The 17,790-nt window shown below is 39.7% G+C and overlaps 1 protein-coding gene across 1 annotated transcript; it reads left to right on the top strand.

Moving 5' to 3' along the window:
• Positions 1-635: 635 nt before the first annotated feature.
• On the top strand, positions 636-10,351 carry GDPD1 (glycerophosphodiester phosphodiesterase domain containing 1). The gene is made up of 9 exons (XM_009867182.1): positions 636-673; positions 4,881-5,016; positions 5,693-5,738; positions 7,011-7,129; positions 7,772-7,861; positions 8,034-8,167; positions 8,666-8,725; positions 9,570-9,621; positions 10,193-10,351. The coding sequence occupies exons 1-9, from the start codon at positions 657-659 to the stop codon at positions 10,313-10,315; spliced, it is 777 nt and encodes a 258-aa protein (XP_009865484.1). The 5' UTR covers positions 636-656; the 3' UTR covers positions 10,316-10,351.
• The last annotated feature ends 7,439 nt before the right edge of the window (positions 10,352-17,790 follow it).

Genomic DNA, 17,790 nt, shown 5'->3' with positions numbered 1-17,790 from the left:
CTTGTCCTTTCACTTCTTAACTGGAGTTGGTGTGTGTTTCATTGTGTATCATAGCTCCCTTTGCCAGCAGCATAAACCTTTATTTGTGCTGTTCCAAGAAGTTTCCTTGCACTGAAAAAAGAGATTGTTGCCTGTTTGAGCATCAGCTGAGTTATGTGTTTAGGGAATATCAGCTTTAGAGAGTTGTAAGCACTTGTTTTCTTGGTTTTGGTGTTGTGGGTTTTTTATTTTTTTCCTCTAGTTACCTTTTCTCTTATTACTCCTCCTACTAACTCTGGAATAGACTTTTTGTATATACTGTTTCTGTGCCTGTGGGGTGTATTGTCATAGCCAAATACAACACTATTAAGCAAAAAATGGGCACCCAGTCTCTGGTAAAATAAACACTTTGGTTTGTGTATTCAAAGTGTTACACAAATCCAAGATAATGGTCTGGGTTTGGGATTTTTTGTTTGTTTGTTTTTTGTTTTAATTTGTTTTACCTTGAGAAAGTCCAGTCTCCAGGGTCTCCCCAGAAGGTTAGCAGCAACAGGGATTTCTGACTCTAGCTTCATACTCATTCCTCCACATACTTCCTCAAAATATGTGAACTTTTTAATCCCTTTTTAAATTTTTTTGTTATTTTTGTAGGTGCTGGAGAGAATCTGGAAAACACGATGGCAGCCTTTCACCAGTGAGTACAAGTGGAATCAATGATGCCAAGATTAGTGGTGGTCTCATTGTCTTTAGTGAGTGAAGCAGTCAAGAAAGATAGGACTTCCATCAGTTGTTTGGGGTACAGTGTCCTATTTCTAAAAGTCATCTCTCCTTTGGATTGCTAAATGTTACTCCCGTTTAAGCAAGAAGGAGTTGGGAGGCCACAAACAACAATTTGTACCCAGTGCTGGACTGGTGACTGGAAATAAAACTGAGGCCTGATGCCTCCCGTGCTAGCTAATAAAACATGAAATAATACCTGTTCCATCTTTAATGCCAGTTACTACTGTTAATTTACTTATCGTTACAAGCTGTTTTTCATAACTGATACGCCACGTTTTTTTCTACACGCATTGATGTTTCTCAAAACTATTTCACTGATGTTTCTCAAAACTATTTCATTGATGTTTCTCAAAACTGTATCGGACCAAACCGATATGCTGAATAGCACATAAGGCTGCTTTTTAGGAATTGTGAAGCTGTTGATGGCTACGATGGCCGTAAGCAATTCTCCCAGATAATCCGTGGTTTTGTGGTATTCAGTTGCCTCCTCTGTACAGAAGGCTGATAATTTGTCTCTTAGAATTATTGTGACTGCAATCCTAATGTTAACTAAGTGGTTAATATACCATTTGTAAAGCTCTTAAAAATATTTGTGTTGTGTTTTTTCCCTTCATACACATACTTCGTTGGCACAATGTGTGAAAGCCTCTTATCTAGGGCTTTAGAATGGAGTTAGCACTGGAAAGCCTTTTAAGCCTCCAGCATTTAAGTGGTGAATTCTAACAAGGTTCTCAAAGGCATTTGAAAAAGAAGCATGTCTGAAACTCCAGCTGCCAGTGAGAAGTGACCAAATTATGTAGGCTTCTCTTTGTTTTGTTTAGGTTGTGGTTTTTTTGGGGGGGTGTTTGTTGCGTGGTTTTTTTTTAATTTGCGTTGTGCTAATTAGCCTCATCAGTTTGCAGATTTCCTTGCAGACTGAGGAGTGCCAGCTTTCCCAACCAAACAGTGCTATTGAAAGTACTGCAGGATTTTCTATCTCCATGGAAGCTTAGCATAGTTTTGTGCTTTTTTTTTTTTTCTTTTTTTTTACTGCTGGCCTGACTTTTTTTCAAGTCCGCTACCACACTGTGGAAAGTGTTTCTTTTTCTTTTTTTTTTTTTTAACCATTTCTTAATTTTCGTTTGGCATCATACTGGTTTTAGATGTAGAGCTGTTGCACAGGAAGTTGCACCATAACCTGTTTTTGTTTCATTCCCAGAAGTAAACTGTATGTAAAGACTGTACTAGGAGGCAAGTCATATTTTGTGATACTACAGACATTTATCTGATTCTTTTCCGACAACTATAGTTTAACAAGTATGTTGAGGTCTGCTCTTCTTGAACTCATCACAGTTGCCAACAGCAAAGTTCAGTTGCTGGGTGTGACATTGTCTTGTTGAATAAAAAAGGCAGAAGGCAGAGTTGGAGCAATTCCTTTGCACTAGGCAGTAGAAAGCCTCTGGCTGCCTCTGTAAAGGGGCGAAGGCTTTGTCCTTCCAATCTGCTCGTTCTCATCTCTGTTGGTAAGCCAGCAAAAGGAATTGGGTAGAAAATTGGTGATCTGCATGGTGAAAAATTATCTGGATAGGTTCAGACAGCTGGTATGAGCTAATCAATTTATAACCCGTCAGGTTTTGCGTGGAGCCAAACAGGGAGTGCCTGCAAGAGCTCGTTCTGTAGGTGTTTGACTGCCGATGTAGCTGAATCAAAAAGGGTTTTGGTCTGCAGGGTAAGACCTACCCCCTTGTGTTTGCCAGTAACCTAGGTAGCGACAAAGAAATCGTTTCATTTGTGCTATTAACACTTGTGATGGTTATTGGAGAATATTTGATACTGTTGCATAAAAATTAAGAAATTATTCTAATAAACAAAGTATATGGGGGAGAGGAGGCCTTACCGGCAATTTCAAGTTCTATTCTAGTTTAATTTACAAATATTCTGGAGAGAGATTATAAGCTTTTTATACCAAAGACAGCATTTTTTTTGCTCTTCCATGGTAAAATACCTAATAGATTTTTGGGCACTGTAATCATGTTATACTGTATTTAAATGCTTCTGTGGTGGCTTTAGATTTTAAAATCATTGATTTTAAGCTGAGAGGGAGACTTGTGCTGTCTTAAAGTACTTGGGGATCTGGTATAAAAGTTGTCATAAGAGTTTAATTACCAGTGAAGTTGTCCCTAATACAGCCACGTACTTGAGCACTGTTGAGACAGGAAGCTGCTAAGTAAACTCTTGAGATATTTTCCTCTCATGTCTCCTGTTGTGTGTGGTTTGTTTTGGTTTTTTTTTTAATGAACATCTTGGCTTAGAGAGGAAGCTTTAAACACCGTAGTTACAACAATAAAAGTACTTAGTCAAATTAGTATTTATAAACTCTCTACATTGTGCTACTTTAGGCTTTGCCTGATGGAATTTAGTTTCCAAGATGAGGTGCCGCTTCTGTATTTCTTGGTAGGTCCTTTTACTAGAAAGCAGTTGGAGTTAAACACAGGCTTGAAGCTCCATCATCTGAAATTGCAAACGTGAGCCTGCTTCACAATTTGAGTTCTGGAACAGTTGGATCTGAATCCAGCATGTTCTTCTGAATCTGGAGAGCATCTGGAGCCTTCTCTGGAGCAGTGTAGATTTGCTGTGTTATTGCAGAACTGCAGAACAAACTGATCTTCAGCTGAAAAAACCTCAGCACTTTAAGGAAGCTTATTTAGCAGCAAGCTGCTAGGAAGAGCCTGGCAAATTCTCAAATTTGTTAACAAGGAAAGTTGTTCTCCTTTTTCAGTGCACCATCAGTCCTGAATTTCTTAAGCAGTAATATTTCTAATAAATTTTCCTGGTTAAATGATAATACTTGGTACTAGATGGGAACGTCTACAAATTTGGCAAATCTCCTGCAGCGTGTTTGGAGATGCTTTTCCTCAGGAGGAAAAATTATGCAGAACAGGCTGCGTGTCTTTCACGTGTAATAGGATTTTGTTCCTCTCCTAATTCTTAATTAGTGGCACTGGAAAACAGTTAACAAATTGGTTTTAATTTAACGACCTTCTTGATCATTATCCCAAGTGGACGAGAAATTGTGTTAAAGACTGAGGGGAATATGTTCCGTTCTGTGTTGTTATTGCCTTTGTGAATGTTTATGGCGTGTCTGAACTTGGAGTCCTTTTCTTACGGAAAAGGCTGGTACTGAAGTCGCAGAGCTTGAAGTCCTGGGTTGGCTGCACTACAGATGTTCAAGGTTTGTTCACAGCTGGATGGAAGGAACAGGCTGGTGTTCGGAAGTGTTCAGACTTCAGGCTGAGGCTTTTAGCCGTCTGCTGGAGTGACACCTTCTGAGTGTCTTCTCTAGTGAAACAGGCAATTCGATTCTCGCTGGAGTAAAGCTTTTTCTGTTCTGCAGTGAGGTTTCTTGTACTTCTTTTTCTTCAGTATTATTACTATTTTCAGCTTTCTTTACTTCTCTTCCTATGAGCTAAGCTTTGATCGAGGCTGGGTTTGGAATTGGGTCAGAAGTTTTCAAAGCAGCAGATTGGAACAGGAATTGCTGTTTTTCTTTGGAAAACATGGCTGGGTATTTGAGTGGTTTATTTTTTAAAATTTAAATTTCAACTTTTTCATTAAAATAACTAAATTTTAAAAAGGTTATTTTGCTAGCCAAAAGCCTAAAAGCCCCATTGAGAATTTCCTGATCCATCCATTCCTGACTAACTTGAACAAGTGGAAAAAAAAGGCTTTTACATCCCTGTTACTCATACCACGAAGTTGATTAATTTTTAAAAAGAACTCACTTCTTCCTGTGGTAAATGTGCAGATACTGGTGAACATCACACTCCGAATTCTGATTCCCAGTACTGAGGTGGCAGGTTGCACTTGACAGATGTGCTGCCTGATTCCTGTGGAAGAAGGAGGCAAAGTTCCCGAGTTCAAATTCTGATTCATAATGCGTTGTTTTTTTTTCTTGCATCAGCTTCCCTACTGCAGCAGAGTTATTTGCTTCTTGCTTTGCAGCAAGATGGTGAGAATTCATTGCATCATAAAGCATATAAAGCGCTTCCGGTGGGATTAGTGTAATTGAATAATAAGTATGTGTTAGGTTTGCAGCCGTACAAAATATACGTGTGTTTCAAGGCAGGCTTCTTTGCTTCCAGCGCGGTTAACATAGGGACAGACATGCTGGAGCTAGATTGTCACCTGACAAAAGATGAGCAAGTGGTTGTGTCCCATGATGAGAACCTGAAGAGATCAACAGGCGTCGATGTCAACATATCCGACCTCAAGTACTCTGTAAGTTGAAGGGAAAATGTCAGTGCTAGAGGGTGTTTAAAGAGGCGTTTGTAGAGTGGCTGGGGTGGGCAGAGAGCTTGTGTGCATGTGTGTACGGCTGGTACCCAGAATCGAAGGAGAGGATTTCTCTTGTCTGACTGAGAAAAGTTAACCAGCCTCGTTGTGGTGTCAAGGGAGAAAACCGGGCACGTTTCCAGAGGGTGATCAGCTGCCCCCAGCAGCAGGCTGGCTGAAGGCTCTGTGGAGGTGGGCCTGTTTTGCCATACTGATGACAAAGGAAACTTAGTCAACAAGCTGCTTCTTGTATGACCGGCTTTTTAGTGGGAAAACTGGTAGATGAATCCTACCTGCATTGACAGTTTTAAAAGCCTGTTTCATAAACTGTCTTTCCATCTGGTATTGTAGCAGAATTCTCAGAATTTCAGACAGATGTCTGAAAACATTTTACCTTATTCTGCTAGAGGTAACACAAGCCTAAGTTTGCTGGACAGTTCAAATAAGAACTAACTGATTCTAAATCACTTTTTGCACAAGAAGATTTAAAAAATATATTATTTTTATCTTTAAAGGTAAGTAACATGGTTGATGAATTATAATTTTGTTCTGTCTTTTTCGAGAAAAGTTGTGGCTATATCCCTGCCTTTGAATTAGTGTTCCACTTCCCTTTATTTTTAAGGAACTTCCACCATATCTCTGCAGATTGGATGTCACATTTCAGAAGGGTAAGTTTTTGTCTCTTGCCGTTTCAATTTACAGTAGTGGTAACTAATTTTCCGTTATCACAGTGAGGCAATTTCTTATTTTGACAAAGGGAGCAGAAAAGTGAATTTGCTTCTAGCACTGTCTTGATAAGAGAAGCTTTAAAAGGAAAAAAATAATCCTAGCTTTAGAAACCAAAGTATTTTTTTCACACCAGTTGGCAGTGACTAAGTTTGAGATGTTTACTTGGAGAAAGATATTTTACGTTTCAATTATGTCCTTGTCTTCTTCTTACAACTGCTTTCCAGTTCGCTTGTGAACTCTTCAGAGAGTGCTGATTGAAAATTTGTTGTTCTGAAAAATGAAAAGAAGGCAGAAGAGAGTTTCTTTACAACTCGGATGCCATTGTGCTGGTGTGCTCTGGGCTTGAAATACTACAAGATGTCAGATAACATAGACAGTTTTAGAACAGTGAATGAAAAGAGTGGTGGTTACTGCATATATGAGTTAAAGTTCTGTATCAGACTTGCTGCAAGAGAGGAAGAGATTGCTGCTGGAAAAAAATTGACCTGTTTTCTTGTGAAAACTGTGATTCATGGGACTCTAATTTGAATAAAGCATACAGGCTAAAACTGAAAGCATTTCCACCTAGAAAAAGCTACTGGAGATGGTATCAGATGTCTTTGCTTGAAGGGCTTTGTGACTATTGTGTGTGGCCTTTTCGTTATTTGAATTGCCCAGTGAGCAAACATCGTGCTAAACTTTTTCGTTCAAAATGGAAAAATACTTAAAATGCACCGAGATGAGATCCGTGATATATAAATATATACACACGTATATATCTTCTGTTTATGTACAATAGTACGAAGCGATGGTGAGAGCCTTCAGTTAGCTGCACAGAGCCACAAGCAGTTTCAGACAATACATCTGGGGGGTTTGCCTTCTGTTACTTTTACTCATTATGCTTCTTCAGTAAATTTTCCTAGAAGGAAAAATTGTTCTCATTGTGTTTGGTATGTGGTAACCGAACCTTTGCTGTTTTGGGATGTTAATGATAACTGCACTCCTACTATTGCTAAATAGTGTCTGATTTTATGAAGTTTTTAACTAAAAGTTCTGTATGTTTAGAGTATTTTCATTACAGAAGCGAGCTTTTTTTTGTCAGTTAAAATTTGCTAATTCTAGGTACTAGATATTATTTCTAATTGTAAGATAACAAGTGCTCTGACATCTCAGCTTTTACCTGTGGCATATTAAAAATGGGCTCAGTAGTGTCAGTGTTCTTGTTTCCCCAGAATGTCACTGCGAGGGAAAAGACAACCGTATTCCACTCCTGAAGGAGGTGTTTGAGGCGTTTCCACAAACTCCTGTCAACATTGACATCAAAGTGAACAACAACGTGTTGATCAAAAAGGTACGTGAACACCTGCACTGAACTGAGACTGAACTCATGTGGTGACCTTGAAATTACGAAAAGAGGTGTTTTTTGGAGTTGCTAGCAGGCTGTGGTACTAAAATCTGTGTTCCTGGACTGCTTAATCCTTCATGTGTTAGATCTTGCTCCATGTATGAGGTAATGCAGAAGACAGAGAAGTCATCTTGTGCAAGATACTCAGCAAACAGCTCTTTGCTGACCCTTTACCGTGCCCTGACAGTGGTGCTACGCTGCTGGAGACATGTTTGGTTTGTACTTCATGCGAAGGGTTGGCTTACGGACTGTTGCCTACCAGAGCACATACAAACATGGTGTCAGCCTAAAGCTAAACGTTCGTGACAGGAAAGGAAATGTGCTTTGCATCGGGTACTGTTTTGCCATCTAGTTTTCTAAAATTCTTTAGAGTTTTTTTCATAGGTCTAATGGTCTTTCTGTTTATCAGTTGACCTGAACACCTGTTTCTTCCCAGACAAAGCAGCACAATCATCTTAAGATGGGAGAGTCTATAGAAGAACTATCTGTTGTGTGTAGTTGAAAAGTACCAAGTAGAGTTTCAGATAAATAATTCTGCACATAATTTTCAGTGAATACCTGCCAGGATTCTGCTTTTCTATATTGCAGGTTTCAGAGCTGGTCAGTGAATATAAGCGAGAACATTTGACAGTGTGGGGGAATGTCAATTACGAGATTGTATCAAAGTGTCTTAAGGAGGTAAGAAGCTTCTTTCTCCTTGCCTACTTGTTACTGTGTCATGCGTATCATAAACAGTTGGCAGCTTAATCTTTAGGTGGAAGTGCTAGACTTTAAACATGCGTTGATGAGTACATTTAATTACAAGAGCCTACCGAGATAATTTAGAATCTTTCTTTCCTCGTCCCTGCAGAATGCTGACATTCCCATCATCTTCTGTTTGCAACGTGTCCTCCTGCTTCTTGGCCTGTTCTACACTGGTCTGCTGCCGTTCATCCCTTTCAAGGAGGAATTCTTCGAAATTCCCATGCCTTCAATCATCCTCAAGTGAGTTGGAGTCCGTTGCTGGGTGCTGCACTGAGAGAGTAAACAGTACCAACTGAGGAGATCCGTGTCTCCTGTAACTACGGCCTTTCTGCAGCTGCCTTTGCAACGCAGCTTGTGCTCACACCATCTAGTTAGCAGCGTGTAGCAGCACTGTACAAATAAGTAATTCTTTTACTTTTCTCTCCCTCTCTCTTGAGAACAAGTAAGTCTGATCAAGGCAAAGAGGCAAGTCAGTAATAGACTGGATATGAGATTTCACGTGCTTCTCTTGTTTCTCATACTTTACTCAAAATGCTGCTGAAACCCATCTCTGCTGCTTCTCATATGTAGCACATTTCTCTTGTGTAACCCAATTCTAAGTCACTGTATTGGTGAAATTACTGCTCTAATTTGAGAATTTGCAAGATAATTCTTCATGTTCCTTTTGCAGGAACATTTCAAATAATAATTTAATCTGTGCTCTAGTAATTTTTTTTTTCCCCCACTCTTCCTTAACAGGCTTAAAGAACCGCATAAGATGACAAGAAGCCAGAAATTTATCATCTGGCTAGCTGACACGTAAGGTTTTAATCTCATTAAATTTTTATTTATGTTTTGCCTATATATTGATATTTGGCTCAAGCAATCAAGACTAACTATTGCTATAGCTACTTGTTAGGTTATAATTTTTTTTCAGTTTCTTCTAGCTTTATTGTCAGTGCAACATAAATCATACTCAAATCTTATATAAGTGTTCCTGTACACTTTTATTTTTCATAGGCTGAAACGTACGGAGGTGCAGTAACAGTGGGCATTATTCCAATTTAGTTTCTGTCGTTAAGCGTGTGCAGTTAATCAGTGTGCAAGTAGATGCTGAGTGTGACTGTTTCATAATGTTGTCAGAGGAGCTGCTGTTCAGCTTGCTTGGACCACTTTGCATTTTAAGACTGTCTGTGCTTCAGAGGAGGCTTAGTCGTAGGCTTTGAGAGGTGGAATGTGATTGCAGTAAGTGTCTTCTGACTCTTGCTTCTCTGTCTGACACCTGTTAGCTTGATTTCTTGAGTGACCAGTAGAATTTTGTCTTCTGACGTGAAGGATAAAATCTCTTCTGAAAGCGGAGTTGATTCATTGGACGTGGCACAGGGTGCGTGTGTGATGAGGGAGGAGCCTGCTGGGTTTGATCCTCAGAAGAGTTGATACAAATACTCACAGCTAATGCAAATTTCTGGGTATCTCTGTTAACCAGTCTTGAGTTACTTGAACTAAAAGTTTTATGTAATCAGGTTTCTAATCCCTTTCTTGTAGAAAACATTGAATCAAAATGCTGCATGGACAATTTATTACAGGCATTGATTTATCAACAGACATTGAAAATTTTATATATCCTTTCAGTTCTTAAACGCTATTTTTCTCCTTTCTGCAGGTTGCTGATGCGGAAAGCACTTTTTGACCACCTCACTGCTCGGGGCATTCAGGTACAGTGTGGCAAAGCTAAAGGAAATACACTTTTAACCTAGAGAGAATTTGAACCAGCCAGATACGACCTTAAGATAGGCTCACATTCTCCTCCACCTGTTCTGTTGTGTTGCTGGGGTTGTAAGTTGCTTTTTGGTTCCTGAGCAATAGCTTGTGCTGTTATGTTTGAAGATCTATAGCTGCAAAGGAAGAATTGCATGCTTGGAAAAAGATTCTCTAATTCCCTTTAAGATTATTGTCTTTTTTCCCCACTTCAGAGTTAAGCTTACAAAATCGTCTAAAGTGCTTACCTATTTTGGGCTTTTCACAAAATCCTATTTTGACTTTTGGAAATATTTAACTCTCAGGTAATGAACTGGAGTCACCGCTAGAAAATGCACGCTTTGGAGGGTAGGGAGGAGGAATTTGGTTATGCTTGCACAGGAGTCTGTGGCATCACAGTGTGATCATTTGTTTTAAACATGTGTGGCATCATCTCTCTGATATGGAACAATTTAGGTCAAAAGTCACATTTTTTAAATTTCAGTATTTTCTGTAATAATTTCTCTTTCTATCCCACCTATCTTACAGGTGTATATTTGGGTACTGAATGAAGAACAGGAATACAAGAGGGCGTTTGATCTGGGAGCAACTGGAGTGATGACAGACTATCCAACAAAACTTAAAGAATTTTTACACAATTATTCAGCATAAAGGAAGAAAAGCAAGGAAGTTCTTGCAGAATAGATTGTGAGCCAGGGACTTTCTTCATAAAAAAATATTTGAGCAGCGTACACAGATCACTTTGTTCGAAAGATGTAATTGGATGATCTATTACCGTGTTGTCAAGTTGCTACCTAATGTAAATTGTCTATTTATTTTAAAACTTTAATTACATAGTTTACATTTGTAAATAGCTCACCTTGCAATGGCACACTTCACAATTAATGATGACTAGGAAGAAAGTTGCTGGATAGGATACCTGTAGATAATGAGCATTATTTTACCTGTCAGAAGTGTTCCTCAGCGATGTCAAGCCATGTCAGTTATTCCAGCTACATTCTAGTGGGCAGCAACTAAAGAATTTCTGAAAGTTTTTAGACATTTGTTGTGTTGCTTTTAATTTCTGATTACTTATAGGGCAAAAAAACCCCAAAACAACAGGAGAAATTGAAAGCAGAATCTGTGGATAGCCAGATATTTTAGTTGGTGAAGTATAGTCAGTAAATCCAGTCACGATTTTTATCAGAATTAACTCACTTGGTCAGTATAAATTTACTCCATTATTCTTACTGACAAGAATGTTGAACTTGGGTTGCCGCTGTATTTAGGCAGATTCTTCATACTGTCTGACACGATGGTAGTTTGGTGACTTCTTTGTCAAGGCCTAAATACAGTATTTAAGCCACACTCAGTTCCACTGCAAGGGCCCAGCCTGTTGGGCTACTGTGGTGTGGCAGTAGCTGCCTTTCTAGAAAGGAAGATTGCACTTACTACAGATTACACTTACTTTGAAATAGCCTTTTCACAAAGGAAGCCAATGTTTTAGAAAACTTCTGCACCTTTATAGTTCTAATGTCTGTTGGCTTGGTGAATGGAAAGTTGTTTTTAGGGCGTGGGACCAAAGAAGATGTCAGTTTGGTCAGGAGTTTCGGGAGCAAATTAAAATGTTTCTATTAAATTAATTCACTCAAAGCGGGTGTATATGCATACTTAGAAAAGGAGCAAGTGTCAATCTAGTATGTGTGTAAATTTTAGTCTTTTTTTCTCCACAAAAGTGCATTCGTTATTCATTAAGTTTATGTGCATGGCCATGCAAGTAACCTTACTGGCAAAAGCCAGGAAACCCCATGTGTGACGTACTGGAGTTAGATAGAAGGGTCTTTCTGGAAGCTTAACGTGCTGTTCTGTCGCTGGGAACAGGTGTTGTATGTGTGTCGGACAGATTTGAGCCTGCAATGCCTGCGTGTTTTGGTGTTGTCATGGTAGTAGTAGGGGTTCTCACAAGGGATGTGATTCCTGTCGCTTAGTTACACGCAGTGACGTGTGTAAAGCTCAGCCGTCTAATCATCGGATGCTGCTGGAACAAAACTATTGTTTAGTAATAGGATCTACTTCCTCAAGGAACTTCACGTGGAAATTGTGGATCTTGATCCGTGCGGTAGCCAGATGCAAGAGTGTATTTACTGCAAGGTATACTCACTGGTATAAAAACTTTTAAAGTAAGTAACTTTTCCCTTGCCAACTGAGATTTGGAAGGGCCACTGGCTGCTGTGCCACACCTGTAATCATGGAGCTATTTCATTCTGTCAGTGTTAGAATGTCAAGAGCTAAAGTTTGATCTCAAGACACATGTTGCCTGGATGAGGCCATGAATCCGAGCACCAATGCGCAGGGCTTAGGCCATGATAACTGTTTGTAACAAAATAACATGGAATTGAGGTGACTGTTGAATGTTTGTTCTATCAGATCATTGTTTTAAATATTCCAGAACCTACTGTGTGATTTTAATTTTGTTTTTTAAACCACTTGTACAGAAAAAGCATTTGTTGAGAACTTGCACAGCTCTCCGGGAGGATGTTCGGTTAATCTCTCTCTCCAAGGAGAGATTATTTTTCAGGTACTTTTAACTCTAAATATTGCTTAACACTTACTGTGTTTGCAACGCTAATGCAAAATATTTTATGTATGAAGGATTATGCATATATTTCCTGCACTTTTAATTTGCAGAAAGTCTTGTGGACCTCTCTAGCTCCTAATCTATGAAGTGATTTTTCTTTTCTTGTAAAGAAAGTTTGATGCTCTTGAAATGTGACACATTAAAACATCTTTGCTCATAAAAGATCTTAACCTAAATGCTTATTAATTGTGACTTCTTTGCCCAAAAATATAATTTCTGAGATTATGATTCTATACTGATAGTCTCGGAAACACTTGAGCTTTTGATGGTGATCTCATGTGGATAGGGTGAAGAGGGTAACGATATATTTGAACTTTCAAAGTATGTAAGTTTTTTGTTTCCTCGTATAGTATTCATAGTATCTGCAACTATGTGCAGCTACGTGAAGCCTGCAGAGGGCTTAAGCCTGCTATTTCTGTGTGCAAATGAACTACTAAGTAAAACCTTGGAAATCCATTCCTCTTTGATTTGTCTACAATTTATTTTAAGACAGAATCAGGCGTCAATGAACTGGATCAGAACTGATCTCCCTGTGCGATGCTGGAAAATAGGGTAGAGAATGCTGCTGGCTCAGCAATGCGGTGCGTGCTGTTGCTTCATTGCTTAAAAACAAAGGTCTGTCTGCAGAGCAGGCATCGCGCGCTTCAAAGCGAGCAGCCTGTCCGTGCGCAGGAAAATTCAAATAATCAAAAGCTAAGAACAGAGAAGAGTGGGAGGCTGCACCATTAAGATGCTAAACTCTTGAAATTTGACTCTTACTCAGTGGATGGGTCTCATGTAATAATGGTGGGGGGAGAAACGGGGATGAAGATCACAAGTGTCTTAGCTGTAACAGCGTGCCAGGAGAGCTGATGCTGTGTACGTGTTTCAACATAAAAACTGGCAAGTTCTGTCTCTTTGCTTAGGATTGTAGCACCTTTAACTTAAAATGGAGTCTGTAGTTCTGTATGGATGAGAACAGTGAGGTGAAATGAGCCCAGAAATGCTTATTATTAAAATAATATTTTGAGAAGCGTTAGGTATGCTCGTGTTCTGGCTAGCTGTGCCCAAAGGTAATTGTGTTAGTGTGAGAGCGCTGGCCTTTGCTTTGCACTTCTGCATGAAAATGGCTCTGCATCAGAGCTGCTTTCTGATTATTTATTTTTAGAAATCATGATCCTTAATTCCTAAGCACAGTAATGCTTGTCTAAGTAAATACCAGCTTTTTCGGTTGGGTACATGTTGTATTTATTTTTTCTTCTTTTTTTTAAGTATACTGTTTGGTCTTTATCTGGTCTGACGCATGAAAATGGCTCTGCATCAGAGCTGCTTTCTGATTATTTATTTTTAGAAATCATGATCCTTAATTCCTAAGCACAGTAATGCTTGTCTAAGTAAATACCAGCTTTTTCGATTGGGTACATGTTGTATTTATTTTTTTCTTCCTTTTTCTAAGTATACTGTTTGGTCTTTATCCGGTCTGACGATTGATGGCCCAGTTCTGGCAGTGCTATAAGACTGAATGTGCACATATATGATATTACAGGTCAGGTTTTGAAAACACTGACAAAATCATCCTGCTTAGCCTGGTTCTAGACAGCATCTGACCAATAATCAGGCTTATTAGTTTCATTACAGAACGAGGCAGATGACAGATGTGGAGGATACCGTGCCCTGTCTGTGTATGTGTATCTGAATTGAATGGGGGAAATGAAAACGCTGTTATCTCTGCCTGTAAAATACAGAAGCAGAGGAACTGTCCAGATTGAAATGAGAGCCTTCATTGTAAAAGGGCTTTATCTGCTTTTTTCACTTGGTTAATAATCGTAATTTTCCATTTGGTCTCTGTTGAAACAGTAAATAGCTGATAATTTAGACTTAATTTTAAAAATTATCTTAACCGTGGCCTTTATCCTGAAATACCTTTCTGTAACGTGCTAAGGACACTTTTTCTAATTAATGATTTCTTCCGCCCGGTGCGTTTTGTAGGAGACTTTTGCAAAAAATTGTGGGTGATTAATGAAAGATAAACGAGTTATGGAGTATAAAAAGCCTTTGCAGTTGACAGGTATCTGCTGCTGAACTGGGTGCAGCAAACGAGCTGTGTTTTATTTGTAGTAACAGGTATCCCACCTGTGGCAAGTTTCTGTACCGTGTGGCGTTGTCCTGTGCCGAGTGATAATTTGCTATAAGATACGGCACTTTGTTCTTCTGATGATAACCAGGTTAACGTTTCTTCTAGTCCTGGAGTTAAATTTCTAGCTTTCCTCCTGGATTTCCATCAAATCACATTAAATACTGGGTTTTAAGGCTTCATATTAGGTAAGAGAGGTGAAGTGGGGGTTTCGTATGTAACGGCATGTAGTTAGTTTTAAAGGTTTTAGGCAAGCTGATGAGAGGATTCCCCAGACTGGGCAATATTTTGTTTCTTACTGCACATTCTAAACGGTTGATAAGACAGAATAAGGAACTGGGAAGCATTAATGAATATGCACACGTCTTTTAACAAGAAAGTATTCGTCTTCAGGTTGTGTGACCTATCCTAAATCGGCAGTACTAAGACTTGGTACTCAAACAGAATATTCAGAAGAAATTAACAGTTTATCCAAAGCAAGAAGGGCTGAGGTGCAGCTGTAATGAATGTATTTTCAGGGTATAATTTCTCCATTGATGAGCGAGATCCCTGATGTTGGTAGAACTCCCAGAGCTCTTGGTTTCTCCCTGGAATTTCCTGCCTGCGCAGAGACTGCCTTGTTTTCCTGGCTGTGTGAAACGCCCTGCTCAAAGCGTGGAGAAAACAAAAAGCCACAAAAGCAGAACTACAGAGGCTGAACCAAAGCAGAACTGCGACCGGGCTGGTGGCTGCCTGCCTTCCTCCTCCTTGCCGCAGGAGGCCGCCACAGCCCTGCTGGTTTTTGCTGATTTTTAGCAGGGCTCTGTCCCTCCACACACAGCTCTTCCCAGGAGGGAGAGCAGATGGGGAAACTGCAATGCAGAGCTGGATTAAAAGGAGATGCTCGTTCCCTTACAATTTATTTTTTTTTATTGCCGTGGCTCTGGGGCTAGTTAAACTGGGCAGAGGATTTACAGATGGTCTAGTTCTTCCCTGTGAGGTGCAGAATATTGCCATGGAAGTAGGACGAGTGATGAGCATGCTGTAGATAGTGAGGGGTTTACAGCTTCACAGTCAAGATATCATGGTGATTTTGGGAGGAACATTTGCCGGTTTGTTGTTGAACCTAAAACAGTGATGCTATACAGAGAAACCCTACTGCTGTTCATAGATGGAAGCACTTTTCCTTGACCTGAAGTACTTGAAGATGTTTGCACGTTTCTCTGAAAAAGTCTGAAGTATCCCCACTTTACAAATGGAGAAGGAAAAGTAATATTAGGTGAAGTATCTTGCTTTCAAGGGCAGTGACAGCAGCTACAAATAAAATTTGGGAGAGCTGAGAAACTGCGGATTTTAAGTACCACTTAATTCTAATGCAGCAATAAAAATGTTGAGGCAGGATCTCAGTGAGTGATTTGATGCTTTGGCCCCTCTCACTATTGCTGTGGTAGTGGAGTAATAACAGTTAGCCCCAGCCAGTGATGCTTTATTAGGCTTTTTTTTTCCTAAATGATTATAGAAGTTTAAACCGATGTCAGACACTGAGCGAGGAAACACTAGCTGTGCTGTTTAGGCTCCAAAGAATGGAATGTTTGCAAATAGAGAAACTGAGAATCCTGCTTAGCTGTTCAGTTGAAGGTTAAGCTGTCAAATAGGTTAGATCAAAAATTCAGATTCTTCAAGATTAATTTCCCAAAAGCTTAGCCCAGTGAAAGTATTCATGATGCTGATTAAGCTGTGCTTGCAAAGTTTGGAGCTAAGCTCTAATGCAGAATGAAATGTGAAAATGTGACTTGAAGCTTCAGTGAGAAAGTAACTAGGACCCAACCCAACCAGCATCTTGTTTTTCAAAAGTGAGCGAAAGGCTGCAAATGGAAGCACTGTTGCCCCTAGTTTTCCTAAGTCATAGCAATTAGCACATAGTTTAAAGAAGAAATTTTGGGGTTTTTTTATGGTCTTATTTCTCTACAACTTCAAAGCTGTAAACCCTCAAGATTTCCATGACGATTCTGAACTTTTATCAATGTAATTCCAAGTAGTCGCTCTCCTGAAGCAACCTTATGACAACAGAGAGCTTTGTATATATGTGAAGAAACTTAATGTTCTTGTAAATCATAATGTATCTTTCTCGGCAAACAAGATTCTTCTCCACAACTCACTTGTGGGTGGAAAAAAACCATTTCACTGCTACGCAGCAGCCCCTTGGTGATGTATAAACTTAGTTTACTGATGATTTCAGCTCTAGGTACTTGTGGTTGCTTTACAGAAGTCTCGATGATTTAAAGTTTATCAAATTTTTTCACCGCTTCCTGCGCATAACCTTGTCTGGATGTGTTAAATTTGGTTTCATTTAGCACTGGTGAGATGGTCTAGAAACCTGATGTGTTTGCTGTTGCTGCTGAGCTTGAAGAGGAAGGAGGTTATCTCAGAAAAGAAGCAGCTTAAAGTAAGCCTTCAAAGTAGGCTCCTGTTGCTTTCGTAGCCGTCTAAAGATAACACGGCAATTTCCTCTGTCGTGGGAGTGTATTTAGTAGCTAGTAACTACCATGGTGCTCAAATCTTCATTGATAACGTGTTTAAATTGTACTTGGTAGTACCACTAACTTATGGGGGAAAAAAATGTCATTTTGTATTTTAAAATCTATGGAATCCCTTAGCTAGCAGGCATCTGTTTTAGTAATGGGATCAAGGGGGTGTATTTTACTTGTGTGGAAGAAAACTGTATTTACTTTGTATCATGAGGTAGGAGGTTATTTTTCTACCCACATGTAATAATAATAAAAAGGAATAAAGTATCACAACTAATAGAAATATTACCTTGTAACACCCCTTACTTATTGTGTTTTAGAGTCTGTATATTTAACATATGGAACAGAACGCTGCCCTGACACTTGCCAGTAGTTGCCAGTTACTAGAGAATTGCTTAAAATGTTCTTGAGGCTTTGCTAAAGCGGTAGAGTGAATAAACTCATCAAGTAAATATATTTCTGCTGATAAGGTGTGTATATATAACTCTTATCCTTCGATCTGGCTTAGCTGTGTGCAGGTGCGATGCCGTGTGTGTGTGCATACCTGCACATACATATGTGTGTGTGCAGACCTGTACATACATACACGTGTGCACACGTGTGTGCTGGCTCCGCGCTGAGCGGATGCTGCCGGAATTGCCACCGAAACCCGCACGGCGAGCAGTGGGTCTGAAGCTCGGGGAGCAGAATCCAGGACCTTCACTGGCAATTAGTCCTCGCGCTAATTAAGCTCTGTCAAAGGCCGGTGGGCTCCGGCCCCGGGCACCGGCGGAACCGCGCGTTTGCCTGACCTGGGCTGGTCGCCGGGCCAACGGCCAAAACACTGCGCCGGCTGTGCGCCCCTCGGCTTCTGGCCGTTATCAGAAGAAACTTTAAACTTTTTAGGTTT

This window comes from Apaloderma vittatum, unplaced genomic scaffold (genome assembly GCF_000703405.1).
Source record: "Apaloderma vittatum isolate BGI_N311 unplaced genomic scaffold, ASM70340v1 scaffold23110, whole genome shotgun sequence".
Classification (NCBI taxonomy): Eukaryota; Metazoa; Chordata; class Aves; order Trogoniformes; family Trogonidae; genus Apaloderma; species Apaloderma vittatum.
The sequence above is the reverse complement of the archived record's forward strand: the minus strand, read 5'-3'. Positions and strand labels throughout refer to the sequence as shown.